Source organism: Ceraceosorus guamensis, assembly GCF_003144195.1.
Source record: "Ceraceosorus guamensis strain MCA 4658 unplaced genomic scaffold IE81scaffold_49, whole genome shotgun sequence".
NCBI classification, from domain to species: Eukaryota; Fungi; Basidiomycota; class Exobasidiomycetes; order Ceraceosorales; family Ceraceosoraceae; genus Ceraceosorus; species Ceraceosorus guamensis.
The window spans coordinates 82,564-98,934 of NW_020290044.1; the positions used below are offsets into that span (position 1 = coordinate 82,564).

The following is a 16,371-nucleotide window of genomic DNA, read 5'->3' on the forward strand; positions in this document are numbered from 1 at the left end:
GCTGGGAGAATGCAGCCTAGGAGAGCGTCATGAGTCTAGCAGGGATGATGTATGTGCCCTCGAAATGGCAGCTGAATCTTGAATGTTGGTGACTCAGAAGAAGGCGGTCGAGCAAGCAAGCCACACCTTAATCGAGCACCAATCCGAGCAGTTCGATCGGCGCGTGTCCTGAAGGCAGGATGCACGATGCGGAACTCTCCTCTTCAAATGATGCACGCATACAAATACCCAGTCGAGTCGAGAGTCGAGAGTGAGCGCCTGCGGCCTCGGGCTCTGCCCTAATAATCATTCTAATAAACAATTCACGTTTATCGTGAAGATATGTATGCAAAGAGCCGTGAGAAGACGACGAATCAAGAATCATCCAGCTAGGGCGCCACGCTGCGAGAGCACATATATATACATATTTTCGATTGTATTCAGATCAACGTGATTTTCGCACCTGCTGCAGATGCGATGTCAGATTCAATTTTGATTCTCACACCGTGTCACACGGCTTCTCTACCCACGCATGAGGCTTGCAGCACAGATGAACCGCCCCCTCCTCCGCATGCACGCGCGAAAAGATCCAACCCTGCGGCATTTACCCGCGAGGCATTTCTCTGATGCATGCGCTGCGACTTGTGCAACGACCCTGACTGAGCGAGCGGGTGCACTCATGACTGGGGGCCGTTGGATTCCTGAAGACGAGGAGAAGGGCCGTCGTGGGCGTAAAAGCTGGTCGTGATCGCTGGTTTGGATCAGACTTTCATATACCTGTCACTTGTGATCCTTCACCATCCAAACTGGTCTCGCGAGTGTGACTTCGTGACTGGATGCTCGCCAAGCACGCAAGCATCTCGACTCTGGGCGATACGTCCATATTCGCCCTCCTTCGGCATAGGCATAGAAGGGGGCTCAAGCAAGCCTTCGTCAAGGCGATTGAAGCAGAGGGAGGGTAGGGAGGGACCTTTCACCCGAGCGTGTGAGCTGCTCGCGGTCCAAACCGAGACGCGTTAGCACTAGTCAAGGCTCTTTGATCCGCACTCATGCCCATGAGTGCGCTATATATGACAGAGCTGTGATTTTAGCACACGCAGCACTTTTAATCATGAATTGGTACCGCGTTCCGAAGCTTGCAAGAGGCTTGTCGTTGCAATCACGAATGTGGCCTCGATGATGGTCGCAGCCTGCTAGACGCGCGCGTTGCAGCGCTCAGCTGCCCCTCGATCATTGCTGCAGCCCAGGCTTTGCAACATTAATTCCTGTCAGGCGCCTGCGCATGCCCTCCTGACGTTCATCGACCTCGGGCCAGATTCTCATCAGCACCACCACCCTTCACATCTCATCAGAGAAGCTTGCCTTTTGAGGGTTCCGAACCAAGGCTTTCGCGTAAGCTTAGACTACGCTTTTGTTCTTGATGCATGGCACAATCGTGAATAACGGCTCACGCGGCCTGCACGCACGCGACCTTATTGTCCATATGCTGGAAGGCCCTATACCCGCACCCACGTGTTTGTGTACGCGTGCGTGCTGCAGGGCACACGGATGTCTAAGATCATAAGCCCGCGAGTGCAAGCTGCAGCAACCTGCAGCAACTTGCCTCTCTCGATCGTGTTTATTGACACCTCCGACGTCGCAGCAGCAGCGATCATGCTTTCATCAGCTATAGCAGCTCCCACATTCCGTTTGATTCCACAACATGAATCTGGACGCGTGCGGTCTCGAGCAAGGATTCACTGAGCAAGGATTCACTTGGGAGCCGAATCACCCGGTCACACACAGGTTATGGCTCAGGCGACAGCTAGATCGAAGCGGCCTGGCTCGTCTACAGCACCTAGCTGCGTGCTTCTCGATCAGGACTGAAACTCGCACTTCCAAAGCATGGTCTGGAGTCGCCATGTCAGCCTCGTGACGTGTCATCGTGATGGGAGGCTTTGTTGAGGTGTTGCACACAGCAGACGCTTCTGCCTCGACGTTTGCGATTTAAGGTTCAAGGGTCATCACTCGCATCAGGAACTGATGCTGAACTCATGAACAAGTGTCGCATGTCCATCTCGCGAGGTCGTCGGTCTGCGCTACTCAATCACTGAAGTGCTCTCAGGACTTGCGATTCGTACATGTAAAATCCAGTGGATCCAATCACGATAGCCGAGCACTATACTTTCACTGAAACCTTACCTTGTGACTCCGGACATGGATGCAGGAGCAATCAGGAATAAAACAAAATCCACCTGCTTTCCGCTTGCCGCAAATACCATCAAAGAGCAAATAAATCTCTGCTTCCCCTTCATGATCCAAAATTCCAAGCATGTATCCCCACGGGTCAGCGGACTCGTCCACGATTTGAGGATGGGTCTCTCTACGCGGTGTTGGGATTGGGAGATTCTGATTGTCATTCACGAAAAGTTACGAAAGAGAGGCGTTGGGTACGGCTGCTGATGATGATGATTTGATAGATGCGCAGGGCAGGTCTTTTGAAGCCTCGACCCGCACCGCATCTGACCAAAATGATGAGGTAGTGCGCTGCGGCCAGCGCAAGGTAGAGCGCTGTAGTGCCCTAGGGCGCGACGGTTGCGTGAGCGGGCATGTTGCGGCAGGTAAGCAGCATCAGCCGCGCGCGCCCAGGAGCAGCGGCCGCGCCGCAACATATTTACATATATGTATGTATGTAGGCATTCGCGGCCTCATCGCGCGCGTGCGCGATTTGATACCGTGCGCGTGTGCTGCGCCTGCCTGAGACATGAGGCAGCTGATCCCAAGATCGAGAGAGACATCGTAAATCGCGCGGGTGCCGTGAGCGCGTCGAGATGTGTGCTGCGAAACGGCGCTGGCGCCTCGCCCTGAGCGATCCACGATCGAATTCCACCTTCATATCCATACGCTGTGGCTCTCACCTCTTTCTGATACAGACCGGGCGCTCTTCGATCAATCACTTCCATCTGCCATCGTCGTTGCCACGAGGGCGCTCAGAGCAAAGTCCCGCACATCTCTCCAGCTCTGCTACTCCAGCTGGCCTCTCGTAGACTCAGACCCTAACGTGATTCGCCAGCATCCAACGTTCAACACGAGACGTGGACGTGTCGCACGGTGATCATCACACCGAAGCAACCCAGCGCTCTTGCGAGGCGGCCTGAGCACCGCACTCTTCCACTTCCAATAGTCTGAGGCGATCGCTCCCCTACCGCCACTCTCGAATTCTTCTTCTTGCTCCTTGCACGTATCGAGCATCAGAGTTGCTCCGCGTCTCAATTTCAGCTCGTACGGTCCCCTCATGCTCTACTAGGACAGCCTTTCTGTTAGAGCCTTTTCGTAGGCTGTCTACTACGTCAAGAGTTGTTCACAGAGCATTTGCGAGCGAACCCGTCAGTGCAAGCACTTGAGCGCGCATACAACCAGCTCGCTTTGTCTTGGGGTCTGTCGGTGCGTGGTCGACGTCGCGGTGAGTCACCATGGCTTTCAACTCCAACAATGCGAACGCTGCGGCGCTACTCGCATTCCAGCAGCAACTGCAGCAGCAGCAACAACAACAGCAGCAGCAGCGACCACAGGCATCCATGTCGTTCGCTCAGTCACCGTTCGCTCAGCCGCAACAGCAGCAGCAGCAGCAGTCGCCTCAACACCAGCCCGCTCAGCAACAGTTCGGCATGGCTCAAAACAACATGGCCGCTGCAGTAGCTGCTGCCTTGCAATCCGGTCAGATCCCTCCACAGCTCCAGGGGCTCACTCAGCAGCAAATCAGGCAGCTGCTCACGCAGGGATTCTCGGCTGCTTCGCAAGGCCAGCAGCACCCCCCTCCTCAGCAACAGCAGAGCCAGCAAGGCATCCACGCAAATCTGCAGCAAAGCCAGCAACAGCAACAGCAGCAGCCGCAACAGCACCACCAAATGGCTCATTCTCAGATGAACAATGGTCAGCCTAACAACTCCGGTATGCCCGCTTGGTTCGCGCAGATGCAAGCCCACCAGAACCACGCGCAAGGCAACGGATCTGGTGTTGGACTTCCTGCGGGAATGCAGCCTCATCCCTCGCAGCAGCAGTTTCAACAGCCGAATCAGGCCCATGGTTCGCCCATGCAGTCTTCTCCAGCGATGCAGCACGTGGCTCCTTCACGGCCGCCCTTCCCGGCTCAGCAACCACATCAACCACCAGGTGGTCTCGTGTCCGGCGCACAGGCGGCGGCAAGCGCCGCTCAAGCGGCAGCAATGAATCGTCAGCAGGCAGCTTCGAACGCGAATGCAACAAATGCTTCCGTCGCCGGTGCCAACGCTCCTGGGATGAGCGCCGTGCGCCCCCAGGTGAACCTCGCTGGTATGCCCCCAGCTCTGCAACATGCCATCGCACGTGCCAAAAACGGTCAATTAGATCCCACGACTTTGCAAAAGCTGAGAAGTGCGATCAGTTCATGGCAGCAAGGCCAGCAGCAGCGGTCAACGCAACAGGGACTAGGCCAACAATCTTCACCGTTTGTATCGCACGGCCAGGTGCCTCCTCAACCAAGACCGCCTCCGGCTACGCAACCTCAACAAGCGCAACCTCAGATGCCCATGCAAGGCTCACAGCACCATACGCCCCACATGAATCACGCGCAACCTCAACCGCAAATGGGCACTCCCACCATGTCACATTCGTCGCCCCCGCAGCAGAGTGGCTTGCAGCATCTCCAGGGGCCGATTGGAAACCAGACACATGCTTTGAGGCCGCCAGGCGGTGCCATTGGTCAGAATGCACCCAACCATCCACCCCAGGCTCCAACGGATGCTGAGAGCAACGATCTGATGCGGCTGCTGTCTGTTGCGCAAAACCGTATTCGGGACTTGGAACCGAAGCTGGCCGCCGCAGACACTCCCCAAGCTCGAGAGCACTTTGAGAAGCAGATGAACGACTCCAAGGCTCTCCTGCAGAAGGTCTTGTCGCTTCGTCAAGAACAGATACACCGTCAGCAGCAACAACAGCAACAGCTGGGACAGTCCACCATCGCAGGACCCAGACATCCACCGCAACCCGGAGCCCAGGGTCAACAAAATCAGCCGGGCGTAGGCGGAGATTCTTCGATCCGGCCTCAGCCAGTGGCCCACAACCAAGCACCGGGGAATCAGCAAACCTCTTCCGCGCCAGGCGGAATGGTCATGAAGCCTGAGAACTTCATGCGCGCGCTTCTCGAGATTCACGCGAAGCAGGGTTCTCCTCAGAATGCCCAGGTGAAGATTGGCAATCGTGCACTCGACATGTACCGGTTTTACATGCTCGTGCAAGCGCACGGTGGAAGCAAGAGCGTCTCTTCCAAAAATGCGTGGAGCGAAATTGCCACGGCGTTGGATCTTCCTCTTCAAGTCCATGAACACGTCGCAGTCTGGTATCGTAATTCGTTGCTGCCCATCGAAAACATGTGGCTCAACGCGACGGTGAGCTCGATTCAGCAAAGGCTGCTGCAACAGCTTCAGGCACAGAGCGGGCCTCACGCGCAGCCTGCAGCTCTGCAAATGCAAGCCAACGCTCAAGCTGTCGCTCATGCACAGTCGCAAGCGCAGCAGACCGCTCAACAAGCTCTCAGACATATGGCGGCACAGAATGCTTCGATGATCCAGGGAGGGCCCAGTCTTGCGCAAGCCCCGCAAGTCCCACAGCAACCGCCTCAAGCACCACCACCGCAACAGGCTGGCCCTCCACAACGTCCTCCCAGCGCAGCCGCATCCGAGATCCCTCAGCAGCTCACTCCGGCGCAGCTCGCACAGATTGGTCTGACTCAAGATCAGTTCACCGCGATGATGCGTTCAGGACAGGGACAGCAGCTCCGCGAGCGCTTTTTGCAGATGCAACAGCAACGGCAACAGCAACAGCAGAACGCGTCAGGTGCTCTTGCTGCTTCCGCTGCTGCCATGAAGCCTCCAGGTGCGCCTGTGCCGCAGGCCCAGAACGCCTCGCAGATGCCACCTCACATGCAGGCCAGGCCTCCAGGATTTGGGGAGGCGTCTCAGCAGCATGGCCAGTATCCACCGCAGGGACAACCTCCGCTGCATACGGCTAAGCAAGATGGTAACTCTGGCATGGTCTGGATCGCAAACGCGCCTGGCAGCGGACCGCAGCCAGGCCAGGGCGGTCCTCATGAGGTTCGGGAGCTGCGAGTTTCAGAAGCAGACTTGAGCAAAGCGAAGGAGGTCATGACGAGGATGGATCAAGAACTCAGCAGATCGAGACGTGAGTACACTGGCTCGTGGATGTCGTCTCGAGTGCTTGCAGCTGACGCCGCAAGGCTCGTCCACATCAGCTCGCTTGGAGGTGAAGGAGCTTGCTGAAGCGGAGAAGGAATCCATCTTCAGTCACGTCGTATCCCTTGGCGACATTTGCGATCAAGTCAACGCCTTGCTGCCTGCGTTTTTTGCCATCAATCGCAACATCGATGCCGCTCGACGACTAAAGATCATGTCTTTCATGTTCAAAGACCAGCTTGACCTCGTGCCACGACGCCAATGCTTGCTCTCACTCGGTGATCTCGAGAAGTTGAAGACTCAAATTCACCGTTGCATCAGCTTCGTCAAGACGAGTGCTCCAGCTCTGGCGGAGCATTTGCTCTCCAGCATGCAAGCTGAGCGAGAACAATCGCGTGCTAGCGCGCATTGGCAAGCGTTGCAAGCGCAGCAACAGCTTCAGCAGCAGCCGAACCAGCCTTCCACGATGCCCCAGACCCTTGGTCAACAGGCGATGGGTCAACCTCAGCACGCGCAGCCTTCGCCGTTGGCCCCTGCGCCACCAGCTCCTGTTCAGAACATTGCCCCGGCTGCACCAGATGCACCCGACTCGGACGAAGCTTTGGCTTCCATGCACGGCATCAAAAGAGGCTTGCGTGTCGAAGATCTCAAGCCACCGCCGGTCAAGCGAGGAAAAGGAGCTGCCGCCGCTGCGCAGCAATCTGCACCAGCTGCGGCTCAGGCGAAGTCACCCGCTGCTGGCCGACTTGGCCAACTCAACAATGCTGAGAGTCCCGGTCCATCCAAGGTGGATTCACCGAAAGCTGCCGCGGCTTCTCCACCAGCCACCAAGGGTGGAAAGAAGGCGGCAGCCACGAAAGGCAAGGCTGCTCGTAAGACTAAGGCTGAGAAGGAAAAGAACGACGAGGCTACTGCCACCGCTGCTCGCTCGAAGCCCAAAACTAGCGCTGACATCATGGCCGAAGTCAAGCGTGAGATGGCAGAAGCTGAGGCAAAGCGCAAGGGTGAAGCGGGTGGCGTGGATGCAGGTGGCAATGTTGCACCGTCTCAGAAGCCAGACGATGACACAAACCAGACACCTCTCTCCAAGCCTTTGACGCAGCGCGAGCGAGATGACATGCTCGCTCAGCAAGATCCAGCAGCCTTCGTCGATGCCGCCTGGCAGGATCTTGTAGCACCCAACGGCAGCGGGGCTGGCACATCCGTACCTCTCGCAGATGCTCAGAGTCTAGAGGGTCTGCTAGCCATGCTTGGTCAGGAGCCTGGGCCTGGCGGTGCGTTCGTTGACGCTGCCCTGCCCGCGACAGATGCAAATGCGAACGCTGCATCAGCAGCTTCAGAGGCACCGCCCCAGCCAGAGGCCAACATCGAAGTCGACATGTTCGACTGGATCGACGAATCTTATTTGGACGAGCCGCAGGCTGAGTTGTCTGCGTTTCTCGGTGGAGGCGCGCCGCACGTGACTCGAGAAGAGCCTCCAGCGCAAACGCCAGACCTTGTGCCCAGCTCCAAATTGGCCTCTGGCTCTTCATCAAATTCCAGCTCGATGATCATGGCAAAGGGTTCTAGTAATCTGAGCAACACGATCAATGCTTTGGATGGCGTGGTGCGCATTTCGAGCAGCCCTAGTGGCATGGATAGCAGCGACGACAGCGAGCCAAGTCCCGAAGATCTCATCAACTCGATCACTGGCGCTGCTGGTGGCTCAAACGATGAGGCTGGTCGGCGAGCATCACAAAAGCGCAAGAGCGAAGAAGATTGGTGGGACACAGAGCATCAGCCTCAGTTGCAGCCGTGGGCAATCGTGTCCTGAGCTCCCTACTCTGCACCACTGCGGGCCAAGAGGTCCTTGAGCGATTGGAATGCGACTCTCGAATCACTTCTCCCATCCCCTGCCTCTTCAGAGCAAAGTCTTCACGGTCATTTTGCCCCTCATCTCCCGTCACCCTTTCACTGCAGCAACGCAGATTGTTTGCAGTCGACTCATCGGTCTTGTACGCCGCCATGCAGAGCTTTCGGTCTGTTTGCGACCATCGAATACCCGTGTCCCTTTCTGTCTCACGCTCACCCACCGCTTCTCCCGCCCGACTCTGATCAGTCTCCCTCCCCATCGGCCCATCGTATTCTTTCAGCCCGTCTCAACTCCACTTGTAACAATAGAATTATGTCCCTCTCCCCCCTGTATCCGGTTTCACGCCTCTCTTCATCTTCGAGGTCGCGGGTACAAAAATGAATGCGTGTCTGCTGCAAGCTCGCTCGTGTGTGCTCTACTGCGAACGCCTGCCGCGATGGTGATACACACTAGACATACAGAGGCGCCTGCTGATCGGCTCGACTTCGTAGTCTCGTAAAGCGAAGAGGGTTCGGCGGACGAGCGTCGAGATGAGGTGCCTGCGGGAGGAGCACGCAATGCTGCGACTTGTGTGCAGGTACCGCCTGGTGTCGCATCGGGTCCAAAGGAAAGGGGGTCTTTGCGCCCGTAGGCGGGGTGCGTTCGCGCCCCTGCATGGTCATTTGCACAAAAAGACGCGCGCACAGCAGCGAATGCGAAGAGCGACTCACCTCTCGACTCTCATCATCTCATACTATCGCTATGGTCAAGGCTGCGGGTACGTGCGCGTCTTCGATGCCGGGGTCCAGGACTTGAGTTGAGAACGCTGGTGATTTCGCCCGAGGAGAGAATTGGAGTGGATACAGAGAAGCATCAAGAAGGAAAAGCCTGCGCACGAGCATGCTGATTGAGCTCAAGTACCGGGTGTCAATATGCGCACGCTTGGCTGAGCCAGCGACGAACGAAGCAATAGCTATTTGGCTCTACCTCATTTGAGATCTCGAGCCCATGACCCCGTGCATCCGGACCCTCTTTCGGCTGTGCTCATTCTCAGAGAGAAGATACCTGCGCGCTCCAGCTGCTGTGCTATGGTGCAATGCGCCCTTGGCAAGGAGCGGAAGATGCGCAAAGCTGACTCGGACTCATCATGAAGGAGTACGGTTCTCGCAAACGCCGCTCCATCGCAGACGCTCGCGGCCATTGAAGCACCAGGTCGACAGCGTACATGTTCAGTGAAGACTCCTTTTTGGAAAGCGTTTCGACTGGGGGCTGTACGGAAGGGTAGGGTTGAGAATTGGCACGACTTTGTCCCCTTATGTCTCGCCCTTCCTGACTTGGGCTTCGCCATCCTTGCAGCTGAAGAACACCACATCCATCCCGTCCCCTCAAATATCCAATATGTCGAACGCACATGGGTCCTTGACTGGACTCGGCCTGCTGCATCGGCTTCGCAGTGTCAACGAAGCAAGACAGACCGTCATCCTTCCGCTCTTCGACTCAGCAGAGCCGACGGGAGAGCTGAGACACTTTGTCAGAGCTGTGACGAGGCTCGGAGCGCAGCCTCAATGGTACTACGATATTCTCACAGCATCCGCCGTGGTGCTCGGTGCATACACTTTGGTCGGTGAGTGTCAAGAAGATTGACAGGTCGCGGAGCGTCATCTCACAATCTGGCCCATGCTTTGTAGCTCTATCCGCTATTGCCCACCGCCTGAGGCATGGCAAGTTCTGGCTGCTCAGAAGGCAAGGTACTTACATTGTGCGTAGCTCTCACCTTTGTAGCGTCGAAATCGCTTCTCATGTGTTGCCGTAGCCCTGACACGCTTCATAACCAATTTGCTAGATACCTCACCCCATCAATACGCTCAGCCTCTCCGCGGGGGCATTTTCTGTGACGTGGATCTACTTTTCATTGACGCTGAAGAAGCTTTATCAAACGAACTCGCCACTCTACATGCACATGCCTCTCGCAGCGATGATCTGGATACCCATATCTTTTTGCGGATGGTTCTGGGCTTGGGGCACCCTGTATGGCGCCCCCAACGTTCTGCTCAGCATTCGAGGCAGCAAAAGCTACCAGCGAGGATTTTGGACCAATGTCTGTTGCTATTTGGGCCCCTTGCCCGTCATAATTATCGTTGGCTACACTTCCTCTCAAGCTAGATTTTACCTGCACAAAGGCTTCAATCTATCGGAAGCTCTTTTGGCTGAAATGATGGCGCAGCCCAGCACACACGTTGTCCAATCCTTGCAGTTGGAAGCTGTCCGAGAGGTTTGGGCAAACATAGCCCAGGGCTTCTTTTGGTCTTCTGTGACCTACTTGATCTGGTCGGCATGGGCTCTTTTCGTTCTCGTGTGAGTACTGTCTGCTCTTCAGCGAGTCGGCAACTTTGAGATTTGACGGCTAATGATTGCTTCTTGCAACGTAAGCTTCTACTTCATCTGCGTCCTCGCATTTGTTCAAAGCATCTTACATCGACTGCGCCAAGAGGCTGATCGCGAGGTTACGGAGCACAGCGATGTTGTAAGCTTTGATGGTCCGCCAGGAGCCTGCCGTTGCGTCGTCAACAGCGAAAAGGTTACCCTAGCCTCTTGCTTGTTCCAATCGCGCTGTCAGCTGCACGGGCGACACGGCACCAATAGCAGCCCGAGCGCTTTGTACCGAGTAGTCTTGCGTAATGTGGTAGTGCTCAGCCCGGCTATTGCAGCTATTGCAGCGACTGCCTGTGCAGTGAGTCTGCTCTAGTCTTGCCACCACAGCTGTTAAAAAGGGCTGCTCACGTGTCTTTCAATTCGCTCAACAGGGAGCTTTTGGCGTAGCTTACTGTGAGGTCAGCGAGGTGCTCACTGATCCTCTCGAGGGCGCCGTCCGCCTTCGAGCGAAGCGAGTTGTCGTTACTTGCTTCGCCGTGGTGTTCATGCTCGCTGGCTTCTTGATAGTAAGTGATTGAGATCCTTCGTGATTGGAGTCAGAGCGGATCGAGTGACTGACCCGATTGAAGCCCACCTACGACAGGTGCTCGAGATTGTCATTCAAGTCTTTGAGCCCGTTGTTGCTCTGTGGACTAATGCGGGTGCTTCAGACGGTGATCAAAGGAGCACTTCCGAAATTACAGGTGGCGCAGGCGCGATCGACGCTGCTTCGATCCGAGCAGTAAAAGCGTCCTCTTTCACAGGGCACTCTATCTTACAGACTCTGCACAGGTCTCCTTCGAATGAAATCGCAAGGCGCACATCATACGAAGCACCCATCAGCATCCCGCCTCTATCTCCTAGGAGCGCTCAGACTTTTCCGCATCTGGCAAAGTCAGAAGAGCCGTTTGCTGAGCCGACCTCTGCCCAACGTGAAAGAAATTTGTGGATGGGTTCGCAATACACGGAGCACTCGCGCTCTCAGAGCCTCCCAACGAACCCAATGACGAACACGATACGCAACTCGCTGTCGCGCCTCTTCCCTAGGTCCGACACTCAGAGTTCCTCATCTCGCGGTCGTCGCTCCACCATGCTCGAGTCTATGACAGGAGTGGCCGGCGAAGCGGCCGGCTATGATTGGTGTCTGCACGAACCCGCCTCAGCGTGGACGTCTAGTCACGCACTCTTCGCGGGCGAGAATTCGTGGGCGCAGGCGGAAGATGAGCTAGAAGTAATGGCAAGCGAAAGCGACGCCCACTCCGCGATGAACGACTTGCATCCAGGCAATTTCAGTCCGCGCTACTCTCATGATACCCATTCTACTCTCTCTGCCCGATCAATCGCCCGGGCTTCGTCGACGCTTTCCACAGAAGCAAACGTCAAGGTTCTGGTGCCGGCCGACTTTGCGAAGAGATCCAGGAGAGGTACGACTGCTTCCGCCGACGGATGCCACACGATCTAAATTTCGCGTAGCCCATGGTCGAGACAACGATGGGATCGAAAAAGGTCATGTTGGATGATTCTTCAATCCTGCCTTATTCTGCCTTCTCCTGACGTGGTTCTTCGGCCACGTCAAAATACTCCCCCTTCAATCCATCTCCCTTACATTGCACGCCACGATGCACACTGCGGGACTCTGCGCTCCTCACCTGTCTTGATTTTCATCGTCTGTGTAGTGAATGTGCCCGCACATGGCAGTGAGAGAGCCATCCATTCGATGCAAGCACCGCAAAGTACGACTGAATACACGAGATGCTAGCTGAGCTTTCAGTCCTCCTCGAACGCGTGATATCCCGCCTTGCGCATATTGGCCAAAGTCCTGCGAGCTTGAGTGAGACTTTGCTCTAACTTGAGCACCTCGACTTGCGCTTCCATCTCCTGCAGGTACGAAGTGAGGCGCGGGCGTGGTGAGTCGCTCGTCCGGATGCATGTTCGACATCGGCGCGCGACCACATATACTCACCTTGGTCTTGAACTCGTGCGTGGCCATGCGCGAATAGTCGACGTCATGTTCCTCATTTTTGCGCTCGGTGATCGCCTTGACTTGTCGGACAAGCGCTGCAGTCAAGAAAGCTGAGTCAGCTGACCGGAATGATTGATGGTAGGTCCAAAGGAGACTGCAGGACTCACCCTTGCAAGCGTCCGTGACCGCCTTTGCTGCCGTCTCGAGACGGTCTTGTGTGCGGCTCATAAATTCGGCCTTGACGCGAGAAGCAGCGACGAGTTGGGCGGTGGCCGCCGACACCTCGTTCGACGCAACTATGAGCTGCTCCAAGCTGTGGCTGCCCACAATGACGCCATCGGCAGCTTCAATGAGCATCGTGGTGGCGAATGCTACAGCCCTCGCAGCGCTAATGAGACCCTCTGTCCACCTGTTGTTCTTCTTGTAGAATTGCTGGTTAGTGCTCGAACCACGTCCCTGAGCGACAATCTCCTGCTGACTATCCGTTGCGGCTTTGATGAGCCCGCCGATGGCTCGCGTGATGGCCAAAGAGGCTTCGAGAATGGCATCATGGACTTGCAGGTCGACAGCACTGAATTTGCCAGTGTCGCGCGGACGACTCATCAAGGCTTGCAGCCTCTTCGTCGCTGCTTCGATGGCCGCAGCAGCTCCCTGCATTTCACGCTCCACCAAATCACCAATATCGCCATTCGCAGATGCCAGCGCGCTATCGCCCGACTTGACCATGCCTTCAACAACGTCGTTGAGAGTCTTGAGCGCAGTGCCAGCCTCCATGTTTTGCTGAGCTACGACATTGCGACGGTTCGCGGGAGCGACAGTGGCGAGTCGGAAAGATTGAAGGTTGGAAAAGAAACGAATCAGGCCATTCCCAGCCGTTCGTCCAGCATTGATGAGCTTCTCGGCGGCAGCATCAGTTTGCGCCAATCTCGTGATGCCCTTCGTGCTGACAAGCACGTCAAATATGGTTTGCGCGAGCTGATTGGCCTTTTTGATGACCTCGACGTGCTCACCACCAGCCTCCTGAGAAAGATACAGGCTGTACACGGTCGCGAATTCGTTCGCAGAGGACACGCCTTTTTCGATGATGGACAAGACGTACTGCGGAGTTGCTGTCGTATTGCCGGATGCAGAAGTCGCTTCGAGCTCGTAGACCGCGTCATCGACTTTTTCAACGCATGCCTAGATGCATGGAAGAGGAGCGCAAGTTCTGAGTCTTCTGCTACACCTCGACGATGATAAGCGCCACTCACCTGCAAAATAGAATCGATGATTGCATTGAGCTTCTTCGAGTTGTCCAAGATGAGGGTATCGATCTGCGCATTGACAGCGTCGTCTTGCACGCCTTGACCCAGCTTGAGCTCCTGCATCTGTTTGATCGTCTCATCCATGCCTTCTTGCATGATGGCGAGCTCAGCAGCTTGCTCCTCTCTGAGCCTTGTGATCTCCGCGTCCTTGTCATGCAGCTGACGCCGCAGGTCGTCGCCGCCATCACGCTTGTTGCGCAGCTCGTCTTCTAGCTCCGCGATCTGACGATTGAGCGTAGCCATGATGCCAGACATCTCTGAGCTCTTGGCGCGAGTTGCATCCTCAGCACGCTCGTTGGCAAACATGAGGTCGCGCTTGAGCCTGTCGAACTCTTCCTTTTGGCTCTGCAGAACGGCAAAGGCGAAAGTGAGCGATTGCGGCGCGATGTATGCCAATGATCAACTACTTGAACGCACCGCTTTGATCCTGTCCAAATCGAAACGTGCACGATCCCGCTCTCGAATCATATCTGCCAGCTCCAGATTCTTGGCCTTGACGTCGCGCTCCATGCGCTCCATCTTGTCAATGGCTTCTTGTGCTGAGCCAGCCTTAATCTGCATCTGCTTGTATTTGGCAAGCATATCGAGATGCTCCGTTCGCAGCTGCGAGTAGAGCTTTGCCAGGGCTTCGTACTTGTTGCGCCAGAGGGTAACCTGATCTTGCAGTTGTTTGAGGAGGTCGTCTTTGCTCATGAGTTGAGCGTTGACATTCTGTCCGATAGTGGCCAGCTCATTCTCCAGCGCTTTGACACGCCTGTCATACTGCTCTAGCATCAGCTGGTCGCGCTCGTATTGCCCCCTCATAGCGAGCATTTCCCGCTCGAGCTCTGCAGCTCGGCCACCAGCCATCTGATCCATCTGAGCTCTCATCAATGCCTCCTGCGCTTGCCTCTCACGCTCTGCTTGCAAACGCTGCTGCTCCTCCAAGTCGCGCTGCTGGCGAGCAGCCTCATCCGCTCTGCGCCGCTTTTCGGCCTCTTCAGCTTCCTGCAGAGCGCGTTGACGGTCTTCATATTCCTTCAACATCCTCGCTTGCTCGTCGATTTCGGACTGAGAGGGACCGGGAGGCGTTGCAGGCTTTGTCGACCGAGCTGGCAAAGCTGGGCCCTCGTCGGGCGAGTCGAACAGGTTGGGCGGATCGTGATTGAGCTTGGGCACGTTGATAAGACTAGTCAGGAATTTCAAATTAGCACACTCGTAGTAGAAGCGACGCAGGGCGTAGTGCTGCGTGTTGTAGCGACCTCTGAGCGGCTCTAATGCGTCCATGGCATCTGTGCGCCTGTGCATCGCGCGCAGCATCGAGGTCAAGAACTTGTAGATGCCGTAAGACTCCTTGACCAGCGGCACCAGGGAGCTGATGCGACACTCGTTGTTGGCAGAGCCCTTGAAATGTGCAAAGACGAGCTTCTGGAACTGCTCGATCTGGTCCTGCAGGTTCATCAAATCCATGATCGTTTCGTATCTTTAAGGCAGCGAAGGTATGGGCGAGGAATGGGGTCAGCTGTTGCTTCTGCTGCTGACCTCGCTCAAACCTACCCTTCGTCCGGGTTGTCAATATTCTTCAAACTGATGTACTCCTCGTACTCGAACAGCCCATTGAACTCCTTGTGATGCCTATGGAAACGCAGCTTAGCCAAGATAAAATTGACATATGCGCGGATCAGAGGTGCGTAACCTGGTAAAGCAAACAGCGTGAGTGATAGCGGCACCTAGCGCAACTGGACGAAGAGGACGCCTCACCTCGAAGGCTGTCGCTTCCAACTGTACGGGCGCATGTCTCGAACCATCCCACCTGCGCTTGAGCTTCACGCAGCACGATGGGGAAACCTTCCTGCAGCACTTTGTGAACCAAGATGAGCGCCTTGAAGGTTTGCACCTCATCAGAGAGGATCGGTTGCACCCTCAAGCCATTCCAAAGGGACTGCGAGGTGTGATAGTCGTGGGTGTACATGATGCATTCTGCATGGAGAGAGCACAAAAATGCGATCAGATGAGCAGACAGGTATGAATGTGATTCTCCGAACTGTACTCACTCCGAACGTGCTTCTGCTTGGGAGCTGTTTCATCCACAGAAGTTGCCTTCTTGATGGTCACGTTGAGATCCATCTCAGCCTTGTCACGATCGATTGGCCGCGTGGGCACATGGTCGTTGAAGCCCGGCCTGGGTGGGGAGACGGGGAGTCAGCGTAATGACGAGTGCATGCTTCTCATCACTGACTCACATGACTACTCAGCCCGCTTTGAACCGAATCAAGAGGCCGTCGCGCTTCCCAAAAGCTTCTTGAAGACCCTATTGAAACGGGTCCCGCTAGATGCGCTATGCTGTGATTCAGAGAGCCAGAGGGTAGCCTTTTCTGACTCTGCCAGAAACGATGATCGCGATGCTGCTGCCGAAGCCCAGTCCTCAGGTGCTACTGGTGCTCAGAGTATGAGTGATGTGCAGGGCCAGTGGTATCGTATGACGGTGGCCACAAGCAGCTTCAATCAGGAAGTCTAGCGAGTTGTGAGCTGGTCAATGCTTCGCTCACGCTGCGCACCGTGCGGTGCGGTGCATATATCCCATGCGCCACAGCTGTCCTGCTGCCGATAGAGAGTTCGATCGACCAAGGGATACATACCTGCATCTCACGGCGTCCCCAGTCACGCAGCAGCGGCCTGCTGCTGATGATGTGT

The 16,371-nt window shown here is 55.9% G+C and overlaps 3 protein-coding genes across 3 annotated transcripts; 2 read left to right on the forward strand and 1 right to left on the reverse strand.

Moving 5' to 3' along the window:
• Positions 1 to 3,252: 3,252 nt before the first annotated feature.
• Positions 3,253 to 8,066, forward strand: IE81DRAFT_187911 (hypothetical protein). Its single transcript, XM_025510756.1, has 2 exons — positions 3,253 to 6,177; positions 6,248 to 8,066. The coding sequence occupies exons 1-2, from the start codon at positions 3,432 to 3,434 to the stop codon at positions 7,999 to 8,001; spliced, it is 4,500 nt and encodes a 1,499-aa protein (XP_025368264.1). The 5' UTR covers positions 3,253 to 3,431; the 3' UTR covers positions 8,002 to 8,066.
• Positions 8,067 to 9,417: 1,351 nt separating this feature from the next.
• On the forward strand, positions 9,418 to 11,177 carry IE81DRAFT_331161 (hypothetical protein; the record flags this gene model as incomplete). Its single annotated transcript, XM_025515227.1, has 7 exons — positions 9,418 to 9,643; positions 9,708 to 9,778; positions 9,863 to 10,374; positions 10,450 to 10,543; positions 10,637 to 10,750; positions 10,824 to 10,958; positions 11,136 to 11,177. The coding sequence occupies 7 exons, from the start codon at positions 9,418 to 9,420 to the stop codon at positions 11,175 to 11,177; spliced, it is 1,194 nt and encodes a 397-aa protein (XP_025368265.1).
• A 1,021-nt stretch (positions 11,178 to 12,198) lies between these two features.
• Positions 12,199 to 15,804, reverse strand: IE81DRAFT_348645 (hypothetical protein; the record flags this gene model as incomplete). Its single annotated transcript, XM_025516283.1, has 8 exons — positions 12,199 to 12,309; positions 12,395 to 12,489; positions 12,562 to 13,573; positions 13,645 to 14,043; positions 14,116 to 15,160; positions 15,235 to 15,373; positions 15,439 to 15,657; positions 15,732 to 15,804. The coding sequence occupies 8 exons, from the start codon at positions 15,802 to 15,804 to the stop codon at positions 12,199 to 12,201; spliced, it is 3,093 nt and encodes a 1,030-aa protein (XP_025368266.1).
• Between the last annotated feature and the right edge of the window lie 567 nt (positions 15,805 to 16,371).

Bases quoted from the DNA above. Each gene is read 5' to 3' on its own strand.
- IE81DRAFT_187911 (XM_025510756.1), top strand. From the start codon at position 3,432: ATGGCTTTCAACTCCAACAATGCGAACGCTGCGGCGCTACTCGCATTC. The intron at 6,178-6,247 runs GTGAGTACACTG...CGTCCACATCAG, and splicing joins AGAACTCAGCAGATCGAGAC to CTCGCTTGGAGGTGAAGGAG.